The following is a 25,236-nucleotide window of genomic DNA, read 5'->3' as shown; positions in this document are numbered from 1 at the left end:
CAAAAAATGGCCAGGTGTTGGGGCGGGTGCCTGTAGTCCCAGCTACTTGGGAAGCTGCGGCAGGAGATTCGCTTGAGCCCACGAGTTGGAGTTTGCTGTGAGTTGTGATGCCATGGCACTCTACCCAGGGGGATAGCTTGAGGCTCTGTCTCAAAAAAAAAAAAAAAAAAACTGAATGGAAAAACCGGATGAAATGCTGATTATTTTAGGCAGAATCTAGGTGGTAGACAGATGGCAGGCATGTGTTCACTGTAAAACTTTGTGTTTGAAAATTTTTTTTTTTTTTTTTTTTTTGAGACAGAGCCTCAAGCTGTCCCCCTGGGTAGAGTGCCATGGCATCACAGCTCACAGCAACCTCCACCTCCTAGGCTCAAGCGAGTCTCCTGCCTCTACCTCCCAAGTAGCTGGGACCACAGGCACCCGCCACAAGGCCCGGCTATTTTTTGGTTGCAGCTGTCATTGTTGTTTTGGCGGGTCCGGGCTGGGGATTCGAACCCGCCACCTTAGGTGTACGTGGCTGGCGCCTTAGCCGGTTGAGCTATAGGCGCCGAGCCTGAAAATTTTCATAATACAATGTTGGGAAAATGTAAGTGAAAGGGCACAATTTGTCTTGTACATATGCTTTACACAGAGGCAGTCCTGAAGTTACAGACATCCAACTCATGCACAACTTGCAATTGCAAATGGAGGCTGTAATAGTAAGTCCGCGAGTTACAAACATCCAGCTGATGTATGACAGGCACTTTGGAGTTGCTGCAATAATAGGTTAATGCACCTGTTCTGACTTACATACAAATTCAATTTAAGAACAACCCTACATAACCTATCCTGTTTGTAACTTGAGGACTGCCTGTATTCCACTTTCAATAAGAGCAGCTCTGTTTTTAACAGGGAGTAAATATTTAACGGTAGAAGATGACATTTATTAAAACGAAGAGTCAAGATTATACTGGTATCCTTTTAAATTAGGAGATGCCATCAAATTTGTCGATGTTTAATGAGCACCTACTGCATGCAACTTACCATACAGGTGCCTGCAGGGATGATGAAGTTTAAGATGAAGAGTTCCTTGAGGATGCCATATACATTTTAGGAAGCATGGAAGTAAATATTTTACAAAGTGTAATGATTTCAGTGAATGTGTTTACTGGTCCATTATCAGCAAACATGTAGGATACTTTTATGCATTAGGTTGAGGGAGGTAGAGAAATGAGTCTTGGCCTCTGCTATGAGGGCCTATGACCTGGTGGGCAGCAAAGAGCTCCCAACTCCTGGTTGCTGGCAGCTCAAGTCCACCCTTGGATTTTGGCCAATGTTTTCAATCTGTCAATCACAAAGATTACCCCTTGGGTGAGGTAGTGAGCCCCAATTCTAGAAAGAGCGCCCTAAAAGGCCCATGGTTTTAGACTCATTAGTTTTGTCATATTTCAACCAGAACCAGTCACCAGCTCATAAGAATAATGAAACTCCAGCTCAGCTGAAGCTGACAAGTCTATTCCCACCTCCAATGAAAGCTGGCTACTGAGATGATCAAGCTTGAATCTCTCCTCACAGCAGTCTTTGGTACTTGCTAGACCTTCTCATATGTACAGATCATTGAACCACATGCCTGATTCATAAAAGGAAGGGAAAAATTAGTTGTAAACAGTTAACTTGAAATACAGATTTTTCTCATGCACAACCTTTTTATCTCTAAGAAACAGGTTTCTAAATTCATTTGTGAACCACCAAAGAATTTCAACTGCTGAATTCAGGAAGTCTCTTTCAGTAAAAAATTTTATTTTCATTGCTTTATATGCGTAAGCAAACACATCTTACATTACCACCAGGATTTCACACTCAGCAAGTCAAAAGTTCACACAGCATCCCCCCCCCCCCCCCCCGCCGCCCCAAAAGGCATAAGCAGCATTTGGGATCACAGGGTAAAAATACAAGAGACTCAAAAGTCAAACATTACGTTGAATTTCATTTTGAATACTTACCAATCAGCAATTTTAAACTACATGAAATAAAAAAGCAACACCCCAATAACCACTATTGGGTGCACACATTTAGAGCAATTCCCATACAGGAGACCTGGGTTCCAACTTGAAAGCCACACCAAGTGTCACCCACTTGAACCTTGCACAGCTAGATCACAAAACTCCTGTCACTCAGTATAAGAAACAGTCCCCACTTCAGGGTCACTAGGAAGTCTGCACAGCAGAGCCAGAAAACACTGGGGAAGCCACAGAAGGGAATGAAGGAAGCAGGGGAAAACCACCCTTGAACTCTGCCTGCCACCACTTGAGAAGCTAAGACATTCTGCACAGTATGAACCCCAGGATTCTCTTTCTCCTAAAGTACAAGAGTTCTGCATTTCCCAAAGGGTGCCTGAAATCCTGATTCAAATCCCAATGCTGATGACCAAGCAAGATCACCATTTCTGAGCTTACAGGATGGGCAGGGGGGAGAAGGACAAGGAAGCTCAGCAGGCAATCTTCAAAACATTTTATTACAAAATACAGTACAGAGTTCACAGACAGTCTTTAATTTTCTCTAATACAGACACTGCTGAATGAAGCACTGTAAAATACCTGGCTTTGTTCACAAAAATCTAACTTCTATAATAATTTCAATCCCCTTAGAGTTACAGAAAAGCTCTGCAACAGGCAGTGGAATGGAGAGGCAGCAAGCTGCCGAGGATGGCTGGCTCTCTACTGCTGAACAATGACATCGTTTTCTCCAAGGGTTGAAATCCATGTCCGTGGCTGACAACTCGCCAAAGCTGGGACCCAAATTCCTACAGAGACCAGGCAGCATGGAGAGAAAGCAACTCCAGACAACCTAGAAGTCTCAGGCCATTACTTCTTATTCCTTGGTTTTAGCTCTTCTGCTGCATTACGCAGGAAAATGTAATTTTTCTTTTGAGGATTATAAAACTCATGTCCCTAAAGAAGAAAACAAACGCCAATGAGCTTATTATTAAAAGCACCAGTCAGCATGCTGTGGCCACTGTTTATCTGTCAAGCTCTGTGCCTATGTGCTCGAAGCAAATCTCTCAGAAGGCGGGGAGAACAAAGCTAAATAACAAAGACAGAAATAAAAGTTAAATGGTATAAAAAAAACTTTAGTCTTCAGAGAAGGCTAAGGACCTCATGCAAGCCTGTCATTAACATCCTGCTGGGAGAGACCTTGTCTCTCTTTTTGGTACTGAGTCCCTTCTTAACACAGTATGCCTTTAATGCTAAAATGACTATCCTGGGGTCCCTTGGTCAGGATTGGCTCTGACTTGAGAGGGTTTCATGGAGGAGAGGACATCCAACCTGTGTCACCGGGATGAGTGTCCAGGATTACCTGTCCACACAGAAGTGCTGGCACAGAAATGGATAAGGGCCCCCATGGCATTGTGCCCATGCTAGAGGGGATGAAGGACTGTGTAATAGCAAAGGGGCCCAAAATATTAATTAATCAGCATGAGGCTAGTCTATAAAGGGCCATGAAAGGCCTGTGACGTTATCCCACAAAGAAAAGGAAGCATGTCAATGGGATGACCAGATCTGAGTTTTTTTTTTTTTTTTTGGGCCGGGGCTTCAGGTTTTCCCCTGGGTAGAGTGCCCTGCCATCACAGCTCACAGCAACCTCCACCTCCTGGGCTCAAGCGAGTCTCCTGCCTCAGCCTCCCAAGTAGCTGGGACCACAAGGCCCGGCTATTTTTTGGTTGCAGCCGTCGTTGTTTGGTGGCCCGGGCTGGATTCGAACCCACCACCTTAGGTGTATGTGGCTGGCGCCTTAGCCACTTGAGCCACATCTGAGTTTTAAGAAGAAAGGCGAGTCGGTGGTCAGGGAAGATAATCTGGAAGAGCCTGCAAGCAAGGGATCAAAGCCTGTGGGGGGGTGGGGGGTGAGTTGGGGGTGGGGTGGGAGGCACTGGGCATGCTCCACCTTGCACTGTGGCTTCTGCCTTCAGCCCAGAGGAAGCCTGGAGGGGCTCATCTATGACCACTGATTCCCATCATAACATATGACATGCAGCTTTTGTGAATGGCTATGTCCAAGTTGCAAGCTAATAATACTAATCATACATGATCCCAAATTTATACTAGAGTTAACTGTCCTTGAACTGAGAGCAATGAAAAATTCCTGAAGCAAAATTTTTCTTTCAACTAAAAAGACCATAATTTTTGTAATACCCACTATAAACTGACAAATTATTAAGATTATGTCAATTTCAAGCAGCACTCAAAGCAGTGAGATTTTATTCTTTCAATTTACTACCATGTTTTTTAAGGCTTACAATGCACAAAGCCCTGAGTGTGATTTGAGATAAAATGTAGTACTTTGACACAGCTGCTGGGCTGAGCACATGAAGAGACTGGGTGAAGTCCCATGACAGACCAGGGCCTCAGGCCCCATGCACACTTTGAGCCAGGCACAGATGAAACAGTGCACGCTCTCTGCAGAACTGGGCATGGCTACACAGGTAAATGGACAAATGGTGGTACCCCCACAGCATGGAATACAACTTGGCAGTAAAAGGAACACAGTACTCCATGACACAGGTGAGCTTCAAAATCAGTAAGCTGAGCAAAAACAGCTGGGGGAAAATGTACAGTGTATGACCCCCCATTATATGAATTCTGGAAAATGCAAGCTCATCTATAATGACAGAACACAGACCTGTGGTTCCATGCATGGTGGGGGAATAGCATACACATGGAAACCTTTGAGCGGGATGAACCTGACTGTGGTGATGGTTTCAAGAGTATTTGAGGATGTTGAAACTGACCAAATTCTACGCTTTAAACATGTCCAATTTACTGCATTTCACTGTCCTGCAATAAAGTTGCTTAAAGAAAAAAAGCAGGTGCTAAGGAAGTACCAAAGAGAGGAATACAGGAGCAGCTGCCTTCAGGGTTGGAAGAGGCCACGGGTGGGAGGGGCAGGATCTCCCTGTTTTAAGGATCTCGGGGGATGCATGCATTCCTTCTTGAAGACTGGGAAACCCTGAAAAAGAAAGGGGAACGGCCAGGTCCTACGTTAGGAGCCCAGAGTCACTGGCTTCTGTGAGTAGATCCTGGACCTCAGGAATGAAGACCTAGAGAATCCCAGGCACGGGGGAGGAAAGTCGTGGACCACCTAGGCTGACAGGACAAGGCCATAGGTGAGAGGCTTCAGAAGACCTCAAGGAGGATGGCCAGCAGCAGCTGGAAGAAACGAGGAAAAGAGATGCAGAGAAGCTGAGGGAGGAGAGTTCTGTGCAGGACAGGATGGACAACACGCCTGACACAGGGAGGGAAGCACCTGCACTGGACAAGGAGGATATGGCCAAGACTCCTGAGTACAGCTCCAGGACTGAGGAGCCAGAGGTCAGGGAACAAAGAGCAGGTGCTACTACCCACTCTCAGACGAGCTCAGCAGTAGAGCAACAGGTTTCTCTTGGCTTCCTGTGCACTTGGACAGAGGCAGGAGCTGATGGATGGGGTAGAAGATGGTGGGAGAGAAAAACGGCATCAAGGACCTGGGAGCGTGTAAGGGAATTGCATGCCTGGCAGGGGCCAGCAGTGGACATGCCTGTCCACGAGTGAAGGCACTGTGGCAGGAAAAGGTCTAGGAAGCAGAGACAATTGGGAAAAGAAAGTTGAAAACAACAAGCATGTCTCTGAAGACATGTTCTTCAGAACCAACAGTCAGGGCAGGGCAGCACAGGCCAGTCGGCAGACACACCTCACAAGGGGTCTGGGCTAGGAAGCCGAGCTGCACACTTCAGCACAGCTCCTGGAGCCTCAAAAATGCAACCATGAGGCTGAGTGTGGTGGGTCACCTGAGCTTAGGAGTTAAGAAACCAGCCTGAGCAAGAGCAAGACTCCATCCATAAAAATAGCTGGGCATTGTGGGAGGCACCTATAGTCCCAGCTACTTGGGAGGCTGAGACAAGAGAATCACTTAAGCCCAAGATTTTGAGGTTGCTGTGAGCTATGATGCCATGGGACTCAAGGGTAACAAAGAGAGACTCTGTCTCCAAAAACAAAATGCAGCCATGAGCCTGCCAGCTGCTCACTCCCCCACCAGCCCCTTGCACACTCCCAACCACTATGTGAATTAGTCTCCCAAAGTACCAGCCTTCAGCTTGACCTCACTTCTGTACCCAGGAACAGAATAGCAGCTTGGAATGGCTGACACTAACTGGGTATTTCCTGTATGCCAGGCTCTGACCAAAGGCTGTAATGAATCCCCACAACCCAGCAAGGAGCCTTGTGATCTCCCTTCACAGGGAGGTGACAACAACCTGTCAGTCTGGAGCAGGCCTGGGAATTCTCACCTTTGACCAGTCGTAGCTGGAAGCATATGCAAATATGTTTCCATTGTGATTGAAGCAGCAAGCTGATATCGGTTGATCCAACTGTTCTGAAGTTTTTAGTTTTGTTCTGGCATCTTTGTCCCAGAAGCTGAATCTACCATCAGATCCCACAGTTGCAAGGGTGCCATGAACAGGATGGAATGCGATTCCATTTACCTGCAAGGGTGGATACACACCAGGAGAAGTCCCGGCAGAGGGGGGAGAGGTAGGTTTCGTAAACAGATGCTTTCTCTTTACGTTAGGAGACAAAGTGTGCACACACATTTCATTTGAGCTGGCTGCCCACTGATTATAAGAGAAACCAGCCACACTTGCTGAATGAGCTGCCAGCCCAGAACCTAGATCTCTTGTGATGAGAACATCAGCAAAAGTTAACATGTGTATTCAGCAAGGAAACCTGAGGAGCACAGCTCAGGGCAATGCCTGTTTGTTTCTTTATGAGCAAACAGTACTTTCTCAGTCTTCCTCAGTCTTCGCTAAGTGTAAACTGTCAGAGAGGTAGAAGCTCTCCCCAAAAGACTGAAGCTTGCATTCAGAGACAGGTAAGAGAATCAAGTCAGTCTGTTTCATAAAAACAGAAAACCAAAGCCCACAGCATAAGCCACTTATCTCTAGACATGAATACATTACACGTAAGCTCTTCAATGATTAATCTTTTCTGATCCCATAATTACTCAGCCACCTCCACATCAAGTTTCTAGATGTATTTTCAAGGTTAAAGTTTCTAAAAACATACCGCATAGATGTCTTGAGGAGCTGAAGTGTTGGTTCCATTAGATCGATGACATTTAAAGGTAAAGTTATCTTTGGCACTGAAAAACAAAGGCTCATCTAAGTTTTCCTTTCTACAAATAAGTCTCAAGTCCAAGTATGCAAGCTGATTGAGTCCCACTTACGGATTTGGGGGGTTGATGTAGTGAATAGCAACTCTTCCCTCAATACTTCCCAGGGCAAAACCAGTTGGCTTATTCTGTTTGTCTTTAAAAATAGCTACACATCGATGCTATAGTTAAAAGAAAAAAGGACATTATCACAATGTGATATAAGATTTCATGACTAATGTGAAGGAAAACAATTGTTATCCAATTTTTGAGTTTTAGAAAAACAGAAGCATATCACTCAACTATGATAAAGAAGCTATCCTTATTCCCCAGTAAGCTTTACCTTCTAATTTTTTCCTTTTTTTTTTTTGAGGCAGGGTCTTTTTCTATTGCCCAAGCTAGAGTACAGTGGCATCATTATAGCTCAGCCTTGAACTCCTGGGCTCAAGTAATCCTCCCGCCACAGACCCCTCAACAGGTAGGACTAAGGCATGTGCCACCATGCCTGGCTGACTTTTAAATCTTTTTGTACAGCCAGTCTCACCATGTTGCTCAGGCTTACTTGAACGCTGGACTTACTCCGCCAGAGCCCCCAGGGCAAGGAGGCTCCAATGCAGCACCACTCTCACAAGGGGAGCACCTCTCAGGAGGTCCCCAGTGCTTCTGTGCCTCTACTTCCCCAGCTAGAAAGGGAAGCAGGGTGAGGAGGACAGAGGATGTGACAATACTTTCCAAACCGTAGATGTGCTGCCTGCAAGCTAGACATGGCACTTTACCCGAAGGTCACTTCCTCCTCCCAGAAGTGACAGCCTGACTACATCCCAGGGGCTGTGAGGAACTCAGGAGGAGCTGGGGCAGGATCACAGCTGGGGCCCACACTACGCAAATGAAGGTAGAAGGTAGTTTCTGGTATTGCAAATTCCTGAGTAAAAAGGAAAACTGTATCCTCTGTCTATTGCTTGCCTCCCCCTTATTATTATTTTTTTAAATAACCAGCCCGTTTTGTGAGTAGAAAAAATAAAAGAGACACAGAAGTCTAAAAGTTCTTGGAGAACAGAAGAGCCCAGGACTTGACACACAGACCAGGAACTGCACGCCATTAGGAGGTGCCATTTACATGGCACAGCCACATGCAGCTGCCCTCTGCAGAGACTGAAGGCAGTCCTCTACAATTGAATGGCCAGGGTGGCTGCACAGGTAGCAGGAAGTAAAGTCAGACCAGACCAGGTTTTATCAAGAAGTTTGGGATTCACCCAGAAAGAAAAGGAAATAGTGAAGGGATTAAGCAAGATTCTCAGAGAGCTTGGAGGTGCCATTAGGAGATGAGCCCCTGCAGTACTTATGAGGACAGACTGCAGAGGGCCAAGATCTAAGTGCTTGCTTCTTTTCTTAATTTGACTGTAGTAAGAACAATTAACACAAGATCCACCTGCTTAACAAAATTTCAATCTTGTTTGGCAGATCTCTGGAACTCTCTCATCTTGCTTAAGTGGAACGTTATACCACTGATAAGCAACTCCCCAGTCTACCATTCCACTCTCCATCTATGAAAAGCTTGACTTTACAGATGCAACACATCTGGATTCACCGAGTTTCTTTCCATGTGTGGCTCATTTCACTTAGAACAGCATCCTTCACATTCAGCCAGATTGTCGGAAATGGCAACATTTCCTTCTTTTCTGGTCTCAGAGAGGTTTTATTTTACCCATTCACTTGGCTATTTTGAATAATGCTACAATAGAGTGCAGCTATCTCTTCACAATCCTAATTTTAGCCAGGCACAGTGGCTCATGCCCATACTTCCAGCACTTTAGGATCACTTGAAGCCAGGAGCTCAAGACCAGCCCAGGCAACAAAACAAAACACTATCTCTACAAAAGAGAGAAGAGAGGAGAGAGGAGAGAAAGATTAGTGTAATGTGGTGGCATGCTGGCACCTGTAGTCCCAGCTGCTTGGGAAACTGAGGCAGAAGGATCACTTGTGCCTAAGAGTCAAGGCTACAGTCTATTATGATGGTGCTACTGCAGCCCGGGTGAAAGTGAGATTGTGTCTCACAGAAAAAGATCCCTATTTCAATTCTTTTGGATAAATACCCCTAGTGAGATCGCTAGGTCATAAGGTAGTTCTATTAATTTTTTGAGGAGCCTCCATGCTGTTTTCCCAAAGAGCTTCACCATTCTGCATTCCCTCCAACAGTGTATGAGGGCTCCGGTCTCAACATTTGTTGCCTTGTTATCTTTTGCCTTTGTGATGACAGCAGTGCTGTCAGTGCAAGCTGATATCTCACTGTGGTTTTTATTTGCATTTCCCTGTTGAGCTGTGATGTTGATCACTTTTTCATATACCTGCTGGCCATCTGTATATTTTCTTTGGAGAAATGTCCATTCAAGCTTCTAATCTATTTTTTAATTGGGTCATTAGTTTGTTTTTGAGTTACAGTAGTTTCTTATACATTGTGGAAATTAACCCCTTGTCAGAATAGTTTCCAAATATTTCTCCTGCTCGACAGGTTGCTTCCTCACTCTGCTGTTTCCTTTGCTTTGCAGGTTTTCAGTGTGAAACAGCTTCACTTGCCTATTCTCACTTTTGGTGTCACATCCATGAAATCCCTGCCAAGATGTCATGAAGTTTTGATCTAAGTACTGGCTAAGGAGATTTGGATTAGATGTGGCAAAAGGGAGGGAGGGAGAAAAATGAAGAGATTCCAAAACACCTATTGAGAGGAAGTGAGAGAGAGCCTGATGACTGACAAGATAGAAGACTGATACCTTCATAAAAGGAGGGAGAGGTGAATAAGGACGACTTCTAGCTTTCTGGCCATCCCAGCAAAGCAGACAGCCATCTCATTTAACAGGATGAGGGGCATGTTGGGAGGAATAAGCTGGGGCTGGTAGTGGAGAGTGGGGTGATCAACCATTCGCTCAGCAGAGCACCTTCTATACGTCAGTCCAGTTCCAGGTGCTGGCAATGAGGCAGCAAAACTACAAACCACCACCTCTGCTCTCATGGAGCTCATATTCTAGTAGGCAAAACAAGACAAAATTAGTAAAATATTTAGTATGTACATATGTTGCCTACATACATAGATATAAAATATGTGGTATACGGGACAGTGACCAGGAAGCATCCTGATGAGAGGGTAACGTTTTAGTAAAGAGCTGTAGAAAGTAGTCTTGAGCTTGGTGTGTGACTGAGCTGTCTGAAGACACACACAAACTGTCAGGAGTCTTGAGCTTGGTGTGGACTGAGCTGTCTGAAAGACACACACAAACTGTCAGGAGTCTTGAGCTTGGTGTGGACTGAGCTGTCTGAAAGACACACACAAACTGTCAGGAGTCTTGAGCTTGGTGTGTGACTGAGCTGTCTGAAAGACACACACAAACTGTCAGGAGTCTTGAGCTTGGTGTGTGACTGAGCTGTCTGAAAGACACACACAAACTGTCAGGAGGCTTGAGTTTGGTGTGTGACTGAGCTGTCTGAAAGACACACACAAACTGTCAGGAGTTCTGAGTCACATGAGATCTGTTGGGGATCCAGGTCTCCAGTCCACAGGGTGTAAGTGAGCAACTACAATGGATGGGAGATCAGGTTATGTGTGAGAAGGTGGAGGCCTCAGGCACACATCTAAGGAATCTCCATACTTAGCAAAGAACCAGCAAGGAAAACAAAGTGGCAGTCAGAGAGGTGGGGGGAAGAGGCTGGCATCACAGAAGCTGGGAAACATTTTAGAACACATTAACAGTGGTGAATGGGGCCCTGTTACAGGAAGAGGCCAGCTGATTAGTGTTCACTGGAATTAGAAAGCCATTGGTGGTCCTGCCGATAATTTCAGTGGAGTAACAGGGTAGGTGAGGAATGACAGGGACATAAGAAACAAAGACCGGTCACGCAAGATGCCTGACTGTAAAGGGAAACAGGAACCCAGGCAGTATAAGAGGAGGATGGGGGAGGGCGGTCAAGGGAGGTTGATTTTCTAGGATGAACTATACCTGAGCATGTCTTAGTGCTAATGGCAAGTACTAAGAAGTACAAGAGATGAAGATACAGGGGAGAGGTGATAATCTGCATAAGGTTCCAGAGAAGGCTGGAGGGCCGGGTCTCACCACAAAACTGGCCTCCGAGAAGCCTCCACCTAAGGAAGGAAAGGCAGAGAAGGAGACACAGGTAGGTTTCTAGATCTAGCAGGAGAAAGATGAGTAGCTCCCAACCATCAGGGTCTTTGTTCCTGAGCAGCAGCTCATCCGATCTGCTGAGACACAGGCTAAAGGAGGTAGAGTGTAGCAAGCATGAAAAAGGCCCAGCAGCCTTGCGGTAAGAGCAGGGAAGAGAAAATCCCAGTAACCACCAGCATGTGATGAAGGCAGAGTTGAAGGAGGTGGCTAGAAATTTACAATGGAACCAATTCACCCAAATGTGCAATTTCATTCTGAAGGAAACCAAAATATTTCACCACAAAATATACTTCTTTAACATATTTCAAGATGGTTATTTGGAAGGGCTAGAAATACAAGAATAACTGAAAACCTGTCTTTTGTGGAGGAGCTCTGTATCAACAGAGAAAATATGCATGTGGTGGCCAGGCTTTCTCTCTGGCCCTCCCTCATCCAGATCTAGGATAGAGTCAAGAGCGCTGGAGCGCTGGAGCGAGAGAAGGTCTGAAGGAAACATTTACCCTCTTCTCTCTGAGGGCTGCTACCTATGCGGTTTCATCTGCATAACAAGACCACATCAGCTACTCAGGCCTCCTAGTCGCCCCTCCCATACCTCAATTGCTCTAAACACCTATTTATCTCTTTTGTAATCTCAAGATGACAAAAAATCATCAACCATCTAGCCGTTTATTTTTGTTCTTATATAATCTGCTTTTTATTAGTGGATTTTCAGTGAGCCTCAGGAGGGCAAAGACAAAGTTTCCCCTCGGTACATAAAATTCAGCAGTGCTCAGCTATCCAGGGGCTTCTTTGGAGAGGACAGATAACACAGAAAGTTCATCCAGGGATGGGTAGTTTTTATTCACTAAATATTTGTGTTTGCATACTTAAATTTACCCCTTTTGAAAATACAGGTTTTTCTAAGTACAACTGTATTCCATATGTGAGCACAACCGTGCATGTAACAGGTGCTAAATAACTGTTTTTTGTTTTTTTTGAGACAGAGTCTAACTTTGTCACTCTAGGTAGAGTGCCGTGGTATCACAGCTCACAGCAACCTCAAACTCTTAGGCTTAAGTGATCCTCTTGCCTGAGCCTCCTGAGTAGCAGGAATATGGGCCCCTGTCACACCTGGCTATTTTTTTGAGATGGGGTCTTGCTCTTGCTCAGGCTGGTCTTGAACCCATGAACCTAGGGCAATCCTGCCTCAACCTTCCAAGTGCTGGGATTACAGGTGTGAGTCACCACACCCAGCCAAATACATGCTTCTTTTAAAAATTCTTTTCAATCTCTGTCACCTAGTGGTGGTATCATGATAGCTCCCTAGCTCAAGCAATTCTCCTGCCTCAGCCTTTCCGGTAGCTAGGACTAACAGAGTGCACCACCATGCCTGGGATAGTTTTTTAAAAAGTTTTTGTAGAGATGGGGTCTCACTATGTTGTGCTCAGCTAGTCTCAAACTCCTGGCCTCAAGTGATCCTCTGGCCTTGGCCTCCCAAAATGCTACAACTGTAGGTGTGGCCACTATGTTAGTCTAAACATATGCTTCTTCAGTTGACTTAGACTCACCTGATGTTTCAGTGGAGATTCTATCCTCCTGAACTCAGAAGGTTGATTCTCTAATTGATATACAATTAGGCCCCTCTCTGCAGTTGCCACCACAGCCATAGGGTATATCTAGGGAATGGAGGAAAGGAGAAACATGCTTCAAATGAAGGAACGTGGTTTTTTTTATACACACATATTAGATTGATTTTTTAATCACAAAATTAAGTCTGAATTTTCAAAGTTTAATAATCCCATGATATCTACACACTGTACAAAAACCTAGAGAAACAGAAGTTGAAAGTAGAACCTTAATATATTTTTTGAAGACTTGTTTTGTAAAATTAACTGGAAAATATGTGAATACTTAGAAAGTATACTTAGAAACTAAAAAGAAATAAAGATCACCTATACTGCCTCTCCAAATATACTATAACTGCTAACATAGTATATTTTCTTCCCGTCCTTCCCCTGAGCATTGTGTCTGTGTGTGTGCTTCTGTATAATCCCTGTCCTTTACTCAAACTTTTGTGAGCCCATGTCACAGACTAGAGGCAGCCATTTACCATTCCCTCTAACGAACCAATGTTTAACTATATTATACATATAAAATAAAGACAATTTGCATCTTTGATTATTTTTCTCATGATAAATTCTTTAAAATGGAATTACTGGGCCAGCTGGTACAAAACTTTAAGACTTAGGAATAAATGAACAGGGCAAGTTCATTCTTCAGTTTCTATCTCCCTTAGAGAGGGTCCTAAAGACCTAATGTGGTACCACACCACAAAGTTACTGCTAGTTTTCCTACTGTCCACAATAAATATCACACTAGGGATAGTACACAGCTGGCTACATATGATCAAACAAGTGATCAAAAAACCAGACCCCCAATTTTTAATAATTCTGGAATAAATGCAACACAAAAATCTCAGATGGCTGAGGCAATCTGAACTATGTTGGGCATATCTATTCCTATTCCTAAAGTGACTTTGTCTTTTAAAACGAAATAATATATATTAAGTTGAAATTCCTTACCACATCAGCACAGTAACACCTTTCAGGGAGTTGCAAAACCATCATAGGATTTGATGACCGAGTATCCCAAAACTAAAAGCAACAAATAAAAGAGAAGGCAGAAAGTGACCATTCAGAGCTGATGCTCAAATGGTGTAAAATAAATGCCGAGCACAGCTGGGCCAGATAATACCTCAGCACACATTATACCTTTAAAGTCTTATCCCAGCTTCCAGTCATCACACAGCTGTAGTTTGGAGCTTTGATCCAATGTATGGTTTTAACGGGAGCATCATGCTTTCAACAAGACAAGAATAAAACAGGTCAAGGTAAATGTAACAAGGTACTAACTAAATAGTTTTAGTTCTGAAAATTCAAAGAGAAGGGAACTAATTTAAATATTGAGATCACACCAAACAAATACCAAAGGATATCAGTGTTTCTCTATGACCAAAATATTCAATTTAATAGGAACATATCTGATTTTTACCTATAACTAATACATAAGAGTCAAACTACCCTTCTCTCGGGAGATATCCATAAACAACTAGAAGAGAACTTTACCATTTTGTTTACTAAGGTGACATGAACTAAGAGATCAAGGAGATGCTTCGGGTACACAGACTGTGATCTCAAGAATGTGAAAACGTGTCAAGCAGCTCTTCCTGAAGCCCCAGCCAGGCTGTACCCTCTGGTCCTAAGTTCTCTTACCTTTGTGACTTGTGCCTTCTCTTAGCGTTCTTCACACAAGAACCTGCCTGATGTCCCTGAGTAGACTATAAACCCCAGGGGTGTGTGGCAGTGTCGTCCTTCCTCACTGCTGTATTTCCTAACCCCAGTTAAGTGCCTGACAAATAGCAGTCGTTCAATAAACCCTTCCTAAATGACCAAAGATAGTTGGCAGAAGGCAAGCCATGCACACGTGGTGGAGTGTCAAACACAGGAACATCAAAGACCACCTGTAACATTTATCTTTTACAGCTTTTTTTTTTGGCCTGGGCTGGGTTTGAACCCTCCACCTCGGGCATATGGGGCTAGCGCCCTACTCATTTGAGCCACAGGTGCTGCCCTCTTTTACAGCTTTTAATGTCATTAACTCCTTATGATGCCAGCTACACATATATGGAAGACCCATGACAAAGCAATCTGAAATACTAGTAAGAATGAGAATGGTTGTAAAACTTGTGTCACTTTTGTGTTAAAGATGTTTCTGCTATATAAAATTTAATTTAATATTAAGTTTAATTAATTTGATCAAGTCAAACTGCATTTCCTACAACAGAGAATTACTAATAAATATAATTAAGGAATCATCACAGTCCTGCCTCCCAGTCTCGTCAGCCTCTTAGTTACCTGTGCAATCTGTATTGCTTGATTACTGTTGAGATCCCACATTTTAGCAGTTTTATCACACGATGCTGTAAATACTTTGCTCCCATCCTAAAATAAAATGTAGAAAATTTTGCATTGTAAGAAAAATTAAATCTCTCTCTATATTTAGATATTAGGTTCAACATACTGAAGCAAACTTTGTTTTGTAATTTTAATTTTTCCAGTATATTGTCAACTACAGTGTCATGCAAAAAACACATTTCAGCTTAATTTAACTTTTTTTTTTTTTTTGAGACAGAGTCTTACTTTCTTGCCCCCAGTGGAGTGGCACGGCATCACAGCTCATAGCAACCTCAAACTCTTGGGTTCAAGTAATTCTCTTGTGTCAGCCTTCTAAGTAGCTGGGACTACAGGCACTTGCTACAACACTGGGCTATTTTTTAGAGACAGAGTTTCACTCTTGTTCAGGCTGGTCTCAAACTAGTGAGCTTAAGCAATCCACCTGTGCTAGCCTCCCAGCGTGCTGGAATTACAGGTATGAGTCACCATGCCTGACCTTTTTTTTTTTTTTCTTTAAGAGATGGGTCTCTTGCTGCCACCCAGGCTGGAATGTAGTGCCACCTAGAACTCCTGACCTCAAGGTATCCTCTCAGAGCACTTGAGCCATCACTCCCAATCTCTGTGTTTTATTACTGTTATTACCAACTTACTGTTTTGTGTAAGACGTAGCCCAGAAGCAGGATTTTTAAAAAATCAAAAATCACAACTTAGTGAAAAGTGACTCTAGTAACCCTAATCCTAGTGCTCCTCTTTGAGGCAACACTTAGCCACTTTTAAAATTTTTTATTTTGATAAGAAAAGTTGTAAAATAATACAATAAACTCCCATGTACACTACACCTAGATTCACCAATTGTAAACATTTTGACACTTACTTTCTCTCTTTCTCTATACACATACACCTGTAATCATTATTACTTTTGTACAGTTCCATGTCTAATAATACTTTTAAAATACATGCAATAAAATTTACAATACTCATTGGTCCTATCTAAACTGAAGAACAGTTTTAAAAATTAGTACTCATGGCTCGGCGCCTATAGCTCAACCGGCTAAGGCGCCAGCCACGTACACCTAAGGTGGCGGGTTCGAATCCCCAGCCCGGACCCGCCAAACAACAATGATGGCTGCAACCAAAAAATAGCCGGGCGTTGTGGCGGGCGCCTGTGGTCCCAGCTACTTGGGAGGCGGAGGCAGGAGACTCGCTTGAGCCCAGGAGTTGGAGGTTGCTGTGAGCTGTAATGCCACGGCACTCTACCCAGGGGGACAGCTTGAGGCTCTGTCTCAAAAAAAAAAAAAAAAAATTAGTACTCATTGTGTAATAGTTTTTAAAACATTTGCACATGCAACTCAAAGGCAGGTCTTATCTGTCACTATGCTGGAAAGCAGCCAGGTACCTTACACATATGAACAAGTGTGCTGTATTCTAACAAAATTTATTTCCAAAAATAGACACTGGGTCAGATTTGGCTTAGGTGCTGACCCCTGGGCTAGAGTATTTTCACATTTAGTTTCACAGTCAAAAGATTTACCACTGTCTTCCCCTAGCAAAACTTTCTTCCTGTGATATCATTTCATTTGAAAGAAGACATAAAACCTGCTCCTCACTCTATTAAAGTTACAAAGATAATTCTATAAATCCTTCAAAACAGCCAAAGAAAGGTATCAAGTATGGAGTGAGTTGCCTTGAGCCTGAGTGGAACGCTGGCCTCCCCAACTCATAATACCAGGCCCACCATCTGTGTTCGGCACTGTGGAGTGGAGTGGGCCAGTTCCCAGAGGATGGCAGACACAGAGCAGAAGCTAACAAAAAACAGGGGAGAGAAACGTTTTTACGCGATTAGGCCCTATGGCTTCAACCCTGCCCTTAAAGTATTGAAGATTTACTTCCACCAAGTTTGGCTTTCATGCCCCAAGGTAAGTTTGGGGGTTAGTGCCTCTACTATTTGGTTTTCACTCCCAGCTGTGGCTCCACCCCTAGGCTAGCACATACCTTCCTGCAAAGTTCCTCCGGGTTTGAGTCAGAAAGGTCTGGGCTTAGGCTCTGTCACTCCACTTGTGCTCGCTCAAGGAAGTGAGCCCCTTAGCCACTTTGTGACTCTACGTAGATTTAATCTAGTTGTCACAACTTTCCACCAACTGTAATCCTTATTTGTTTCTATATTTGTCTGTGCTGAGAGGTCTTGAGTCTGTGAGCATAGATTTGTTTACCTACCCTGACTTCCTATCCCCAGGGCTTAGCATACAAGAGATGCCTGATAATTAACTTGGCAAAGTCAAAAGGTTGTAAGAGATGGAGCTGAATTTGAACCGAGGCTTATACTGGATGAGACAATGCTAACAAGCTTTAAGTGTATGGTTTACTTTTCTCATTTTATGATTCAGTTCAATTCTTATCTCTTCTGTAAAGCATTCACAGAATCCCTCCCAAACTTTGTATTTGGTTATTTAGTATGAAATGCCCAATTTCCTTAAGTACTAAATTTGATAGTTGGTATTTCTGACACTTCTTGTTTTATTTTTATTGTGAAGGTACATCCCCATTCTTTCAAATGCCTGCTTTGGCTTGTGATTACCTTCCAAAAATTTTTTTGAGCAATTTTTGTGAAACTATGGATAACTCAAAAATTTGTTATTTTTTAATTATGAGTTGTCATGGAACCAATGCAAGACAGACAGCTCAAAGGAAGGACGTGGTTAACGAATGCAGAGTTCTGTCAACTGTTTAGGAAGTCCTGTTCTGGTGATTTTACCCTTGAAAATGAGCCAGATGGGCAACCTGAGACCAAGGTGAATAATGATGATCTTAAAGCAGTAGGTAATGGAATCCCAAATTATGAGTGAATTAGTAGCAAAGTTTGACATTACTGTTCCAAGACTATGGGACCATTTGAACCAAATCAGCAAGATAAAAAAGCTGGAGAGATGGGTTCTGAATGAGTTAAATGAGCATCAGAAGAGAAGCTGTCTTGAAGCTTGCTTTTCTTTGCTGTCAGGACATAAAGAAAAACCATTTCTCCATCACAGTGGCAGAAGAGGGAGGAGACGGGCAGGGACCTTAATCTTCAGGCTCCTCAAGGCCAGGCCAAGGCAGCCCAGCTAGGAGGCTGCACACTTGCCCTAGGCGCTTCACCTGGCCTTCTTTGTAAATGGTCCCTTTATCATTAAACTCTCATCAATCACACACACAAAATTTAATTTCAGAGGGAGCACCTAAGTAAAGCTAACATTAAAAACATCAATAATTATATTTACATTTAAAAATTTATAATCCCTACAGTGTGGATACATCCATGCTAAATGATGTTCAGCTTATTATTTAATACTGGAATAACACTGTACTTCAAGTAAACAAGAACATTAGAAATGGAGTGAAACATACGTCACTCCAGCAGACATCTAGCACAGGCCCCGTGTGCATCTGCTGGGCTTTTGGAATGGTTTGTCCACTGTCTTGAACTTCCCAGCAGCGAACCTGTGGTAACAAAACAAATTAATGCAGATGAACCAATTTGCAAAGTACTAGTTGCATTTAACACCTTATAATTAATGGGGTACAATTTAACTATGCATAGATCTCTCAGATTGACCTAATCATCTACCTTTAAGAACAAAGTAATTGAAAAAATATGCCAACCAGCTGCTTTTCTCTTCCCAAGCTATTTAAAAACACAAATTCTACCTCTTACATCTAAAATTGCAAAGATTTTCCCCATCATATCTGTAAGATACCTGTCTTCTAAAGCAGATATCACTTACTCACTACCATTAAGACAGTCAAGAGAGACCAACGTGAAAACTTACCTCTCTGAATACTTCAAGTTTCTATACAGGGTAGAACCTCTGTAAGTTGACCACTCAAGGAACTGTAACAAAGTGGTCAACATACAAAGGAGAACAACATAAGGAACCAGGCCTACAGTACTGGTGCCTATCTGGTCTATGAAAATTAGATTAACTGTAGGGGGTGGTCAACCATGGAGGTTCTACTATAATTTTTCCAGATTATAAATTTTCTAAATATGACAAGAAAATAAAAATCGCCCTAATTCCACCAAAGACAAGCATGGCTATCAGCTCTGTGTGCTCAATCTCCTTTTCATGTGCAGGTATTTTTTTGAAAACACTAAACTACACGGCATATTCACTTCTTTCACCTGCATCATTAGTCTATTGTCTTTAAACATTCTAACATTTTTAGCAGCAAATTAACTGGTATTTCCAGAAACTATATGTAAAAATCAAACTTGTTCAACCTTGACAACATTCCTCCCTCTGTTCTCTCCTCCTCCTCCAACAGGCCCTGCCTCCCTGCTGCAGACCAGTTTGAATCTTTCCCCCCAAATTTGCATACCACAAATTGACTTTACTATTGGATATAATTTTCAAAACTTTCTCTAGGAATATGTTTTTATGAGAAGCAATACTAGGCAGTGGCTAGGAGCACAGACCACGAGCGTGACTGTGCTGGCTTCTGCCTCCTGCACTGCCAGACAAGTGACTCACGGCCAGTTATTTTACTTCCTGAGGCCTCAGCATCCTGATTCATAAAATAGCCATCACAATGTATTCAAAGTGCTTTAGTTGTCATAAAGACTAATTTAATTTAGATAATGTATATAAACTATATTACAGATTTCCTGAAGTCCCAGAAGGTGAATCATTGACACAAAGGGTATATAAACTTAATGATCTCTGATAAATGTTGCCTGTTATCCTCGTAAGAGTTCAACCAACCAACACACCGAGCAGCAGTACAGGTGAAGTTCCAGCTTATCCTTGCTGGTACCGTATTATTCTTTTAAACTTAATTTTCATTAATTTGATAGAAAAAGAATTTATCATGTAAATCTGTGTTTACCTATGTGATGGAATAAGTTTATTTATTTATTTATTATTTTTTTGCAGTTTTTGGCCGGGGCTGGGTTTGAACCTGCCACCTCCAGCATATGGGGCTGGCGCCTTTGAGCCACAGGTGCCACCCCAGAATAAGTTTATTTTCTGAAGTACCTCTTTACATCCTCTATTTTTCTACCAGTTTTTTGGCCAGGGCCAGGCCTGAACCCGCCGCCTCCAATATATGGGGCTGACGTCCTACTCATTTGAGCCACAGGTTCTGCCCTTTTCTACCAGTTTTTATGTTTCTTTTTTACACTATAATATTTTGTCCTTTTTCCTACACAAGAGAAATGTACAATGTTTATAAAGGATTTATATTATCTAAAGTTGAAAAGTTTAACATGCCTGGAGAACACTTTGAGGATGCCAAGAAAATTCGTTTTGGTGGGTCACCACGGATAGCATTCTCTCTTGCTGAACACTACATCTGATTTGGGAATACATTTCGACACAATAAGAATTCTACAGTAAAAATTTCTAAGCAATCAAATGGTTGTGGTTTCCTAACAAAATCAGTGATGTCTGCCATTCAGAAGGGTTTAGACCCTCTAAATTGATTTCTTTAAAAAGGCTATGAATAAATCTTAACTCTGATTCACTGACTTGGGAAAAAATGGCACTAAAGCTAGGCTTGCCTGCACAAGAGATACGCTTCATAAAACATGCATTTAAGGAGCACTTACATCATTAGCCCATGAGCCTGCAATAAGAAAGTTTCCTGGCAAGGTTGGTGGGCTAAAAGACAGACAGCCAATGCTATCATCAGGAGAAGATGTTACTTCAATATCCTGGAGGAAAAAGTCAATATTAAAATGTATGCTTAATCACAATTTAATTCAAAATTGCTTTCTCTCTCACTAATCATCTCAAGAACTAACTGAATTAGACCTCTCTTACTTTGATCAAAAAGAGCAGAAACACACAAGCCAGTGATAATGGCGCTGCCAGGACAGGAACTAAAACTCTAAATAAATGGCCTTGGCCTCATTTTCTAAATAAGGCTCCACAAGGTCACTCTGCCCCAGAGCTTAACTGTAGTTATCAACTATTCTCCCTTCTTCCCAACCATGGAAATTCAGATTCAACAGTCCTGGGCTAGGCCCTAGGAATATGCAGCATTAACAAACAATTTGGATAATTCTGGAGATCTGCCAGGTCAAGAGGACCAGGACGCTAGTCTAGGGAAAACATTTCCTATGCTCCAATGTTTGAGAAAGCTGGGCTAGATGAAGTTTCAGAGCTTTCACTTCAAGGAAGGCTCCCAAGCCATCCTGGGTTCCCTTGCTGTCCTTGGTGTGAGAAAGTCTTGCCTGAACTCTCCCTGTGAAGCTTTATGTGGTACCTTCATAGGATTGTGGTTATCTGTAGTTGTGCTGCCAAACATGCTGGTCCCACCAGTTCCAAAACCTGAGGTTGTTCCAAACAGACTCATTTTGGCCCTAAAAATAAATAGAGAATGTTAAGGACAGGTTGTTTCTTAAGTAATAAATATTACTGCAAGGCAGTGTAAAAATAAATTAAGTCACATAAGGGAAATATTCTAAATGGCTTGATGCCAGGCTTCTCTTTAGAAGAGATCTAAATAAACCATAAGCAGAGAGCTTTTTAAACTTTTTAAATTTTCTTAGAGACAGGGTCTTCTTGGAATGCACTGTTATTAATACAGCTCACTGCAACCTTGAACTCCTAAGCTCAAGAGATCCTCCTCCTTCAGCCTCTTAAGTTGCTGGAACTACAGGTGTGCACCATCATGTTTGCCTAATTTTTTAAGTTTTTTTTTTAGAGATAAGGTCTTACCATGTTGCCCAAGATAATCATGAACTCCTCACCTCAAGTGATCTCCCACCTAGGCCTCCCAAAATACAGATGTAAGACACTACACCAGGCTGCAGAGTGCTTTTTAAAAATAAACTTTTAAAGAACAGTTTTAGGTTTACAGAAAATTATAAAAGATGGCTGAATTGCCATACAATCCATATCCAGTTTCCCCTATTAATAATCTTATATTAGTATAGTAACTTTACCACCATTAATGAACCTGTATCAATGCATTAGATTTTTTTTTTTTAGTTAACAGTTAAAAAATAAATTCACTCATTCTTTACATAGAGACACCAAGCAGTACACGAAGAATGCAACAGTAAACAAGACAGAAAGTCCTCATTCTCTTTTTTTTTGTTTGTTTTTGGAGACAGAGCCTCAAGCTGTCCGCCTGGGTAGAGTGCCATGGCATCAAAGCTCACAGCAACCTCCAACTCCTGGGCTCAAGCAAGTCTCCTGCCTCAGCCTCCCAAGTAGCTGGGACCACAGGTGCCCGCCACAATGCCCGGCTATTTTTTGGCTGCAACCATCATTGTTGTTTGGTGGGCCTGGGCTGGATTCGAACCCACCACCTTAGGTGTATGTGGCTGGTGCCTTAGCCACTTGAGCCACAGGCGCCGAGCCAGAAAGTCCTCATTCTCTACCTTAGGCACTGTATGTGCAGTACTTTGCAAAGTAGATGTTAGTGTCTCTAGGACACCAGAGGACACTACTGGGAATTTACTACTTCTTACTAATTTCTGCATTCTGCTTTAGGTCAATGTCTCTGTATGAAATTACTTAGAATAACTAGTCCTGGCAGCAATTTCTCTCTAGGATAATTTTTTTTTTGAGGCAGAGTCTCACTTTGTCACCCTAGGGAAACTGCCGTGGAGTCACAGCTCACAGCAACCTCCAACTCTTGAACTTAGGCGAATTCTCTTGCCTCAGCCTCCCAAGTAGCTAGGACTACAGGTGACCGCCACAACGCCCGGCTATTTTTCTTGCAGTTGTTACTGCTGTTTTAGCTGGCCAGGGCGGAGTTCAAACACACCACCCTCAGTATATGGGGCCAGCGACCTACTCACTGAGCCACAGGTACCGCCTGAGGGTAAATTTTAGAAAGTAATCCACTTTAGTCTGCTAGAGAGAGTACCAAAGCATCTGCATTATATTGCAGATGTCTAGCCAGTAAGAATTTCTCCTATCCTGAGTTTTTTCTTGAGTATCATGGTCTAGCAGGCCCATGAGGGTTTGAATATGGCCTCTACCACTCACAAGGAATGGGACTCTAATCTCTTCAGGCCTCATTTTCCTGCTCCACAGACTGAGAAAAATCAATACTTTTTCCTGGGCTGCTCTGAGGATCAAATCAGATTATGCAGAAGCTGCAATGTCTATCACATAGTGGGGGCAACAAACAACTTTCTCCTCTTTTTTCCTTCTAAGGAGAAAGTCTATGTATTATAACTCCCTGATGATCCACATACATTGATGCCACATTCTAATTGTTACCAGTTAGCAAATTTGTACACACAGAAGTCTGCAGTAGCATTTACCTCTCCAAAAGGGGTCTAATAGCTGACAGCTATACTTGCTAACAAGTGTAGCATCTTCACCAACACTGAATGGAGAAACTGCAAGAAATTTGGGAAGGCATTAAGTTTCCCCAGCTTCATAAAAAATAAGCAAGTGCAGAAGAAAAGGTCAGAGCAAACAGCTAAAAGCACATTCATATATCAGAAAGCAACTCTGTGAGAAGCCATGGTGCTTGCCAACTACACGTCTGCCCTCAAATGTACTTGAAACACTAGTTAACTGTATGAATGAACAAAGGAACGACAAGCCTTTCACAGTCAGATCCAGGAGCTAGCAACAGGGTTTTGGACAAGTTAGTTAGCCTTGATTTTCTCATCTGTAAAATAGGGACACTAACATTTACTTTGCAAAGTTCCACACAGTGCCTAAAACACTATCAATTTGTAACAAATGTTACTTCCATTCCATTCCCTTTCTTCAACCTTCAAGTAGGCAAAGACCATTTCTAACAGCAGGGATGAACTTAGGGAAAAGAACATGGTAGACAAGTGGCATTCACCTGTTAATCAGCCCATGTGGACCACGTGTTATGCTGAGCACTGGGAGGCTTCAAAAAGCTCAGAAGGCACAAGAACCTGCAGAACCAATTCGACCTAATCTCTCACTCTTCCTCTTCCCCGCACTCCAGCCCCTCCTTTGTGCCTTGGAGCGTTATCGCCCATAGTTCCTTCAGCCTGGGATGATTTGCCTCCTTCCCGTCCCACACACCTTGCCCCTTCAGATGGCAGTTCAAAGTTGCCTCCTCCGAACTCTTTTGGGGTGATGTAAATGTTTTAAAACTGCACTGCTGTGATGTTTATGCAACTACATAAAATTTCTCAAATTCATCTAAATTTTGTTACAAGAGGGCAGGGACCTGCCTGGGTTCTTTTCTAAATGTGCTTTTGGTCCCATGGCACAATGACTGGCCCAGAGCTGCTGGTATTTAAAAAACACTTACCCGGAGAAGTATTGCCTGTACAACTGTACACATATACATATACATATACATATGCAATACATACTTGGCTGGGGAAGGCCGAAGCAAACAGTTTCAGAGAGTGCTAAGTGCTGCTAAGGACACGAAGCAGGCTGACATGGGAGAGAATAAAGAGGATGCTGTTCTGCAGAAAGGCTTCTCCGAGAAAGTGATAGGTGTCTGACAAGCCACACATGTAAAGCGGAAGACAGAGGCGACAGACATCGCTATTAACTCAGTGTGGTCCTTCCCGGGGCCTCAGTTTCCCCACAAGGAAAACGGCTGGTTGGACCCTAAGTGACCTCCTAACGTCCCTTCAGCTCTGACTTCGTTTCCAGGGGCCACTGAAGAAGTTCGGTCAACAGCCCGGTTCGCGCTTCAGCATCTCGCAGCGAGGCGCTCCCCAAGGAAGGGACCAGGCCTCCGCAGGCGCCATGGCGGCAGGTACCGTGGGGACGGGGCCTACCTGTGAGTCGCACCCGGGCGGGAAGTGGCAGCAGGGACTGGAGAGCACTGGAGAGCCTATGGAGCTGCTCCAGCGCGGAGAAGACCGGTGGCGCCAGCAGGGATCCCAGGAGTCGGAGGTGCCTTCACTCCAGTGATGGAAACTGCCCTAACTACCACAGAGACGGTGCGCGTGGGGCCCGAAGCCACTTCCGGCGTCGTCCGGAAAACACCCAAGAAGAAACCGCCTCTTTCCGCTCGGCGGTCGCACA

At 43.3% G+C, this 25,236-nt stretch overlaps 1 protein-coding gene across 1 annotated transcript; it reads right to left on the bottom strand.

The window, feature by feature from the left end:
- Window positions 1–2,474: 2,474 nt before the first annotated feature.
- RAE1 (ribonucleic acid export 1) lies at window positions 2,475–25,156 on the bottom strand. The gene is made up of 12 exons (XM_003787723.3): window positions 24,987–25,156; window positions 21,506–21,602; window positions 20,847–20,951; window positions 18,647–18,739; window positions 15,227–15,313; window positions 14,084–14,170; window positions 13,895–13,966; window positions 12,881–12,988; window positions 7,237–7,343; window positions 7,077–7,152; window positions 6,302–6,496; window positions 2,475–2,930 (listed from the first exon to the last, which is right to left on the bottom strand). Exons 2-12 carry the CDS (start codon window positions 21,593–21,595, stop codon window positions 2,844–2,846), a joined length of 1,107 nt encoding a protein of 368 aa, XP_003787771.1. The 5' UTR covers window positions 21,596–21,602; window positions 24,987–25,156; the 3' UTR covers window positions 2,475–2,843.
- Window positions 25,157–25,236: the final 80 nt, after the last annotated feature.

This window comes from Otolemur garnettii, unplaced genomic scaffold (genome assembly GCF_000181295.1).
Source record: "Otolemur garnettii isolate 467f Iridium unplaced genomic scaffold, OtoGar3 scaffold00023, whole genome shotgun sequence".
Lineage (NCBI taxonomy): Eukaryota > Metazoa > Chordata > Mammalia > Primates > Galagidae > Otolemur > Otolemur garnettii.
This window is presented reverse-complemented; position numbering and strand designations above follow the sequence as displayed.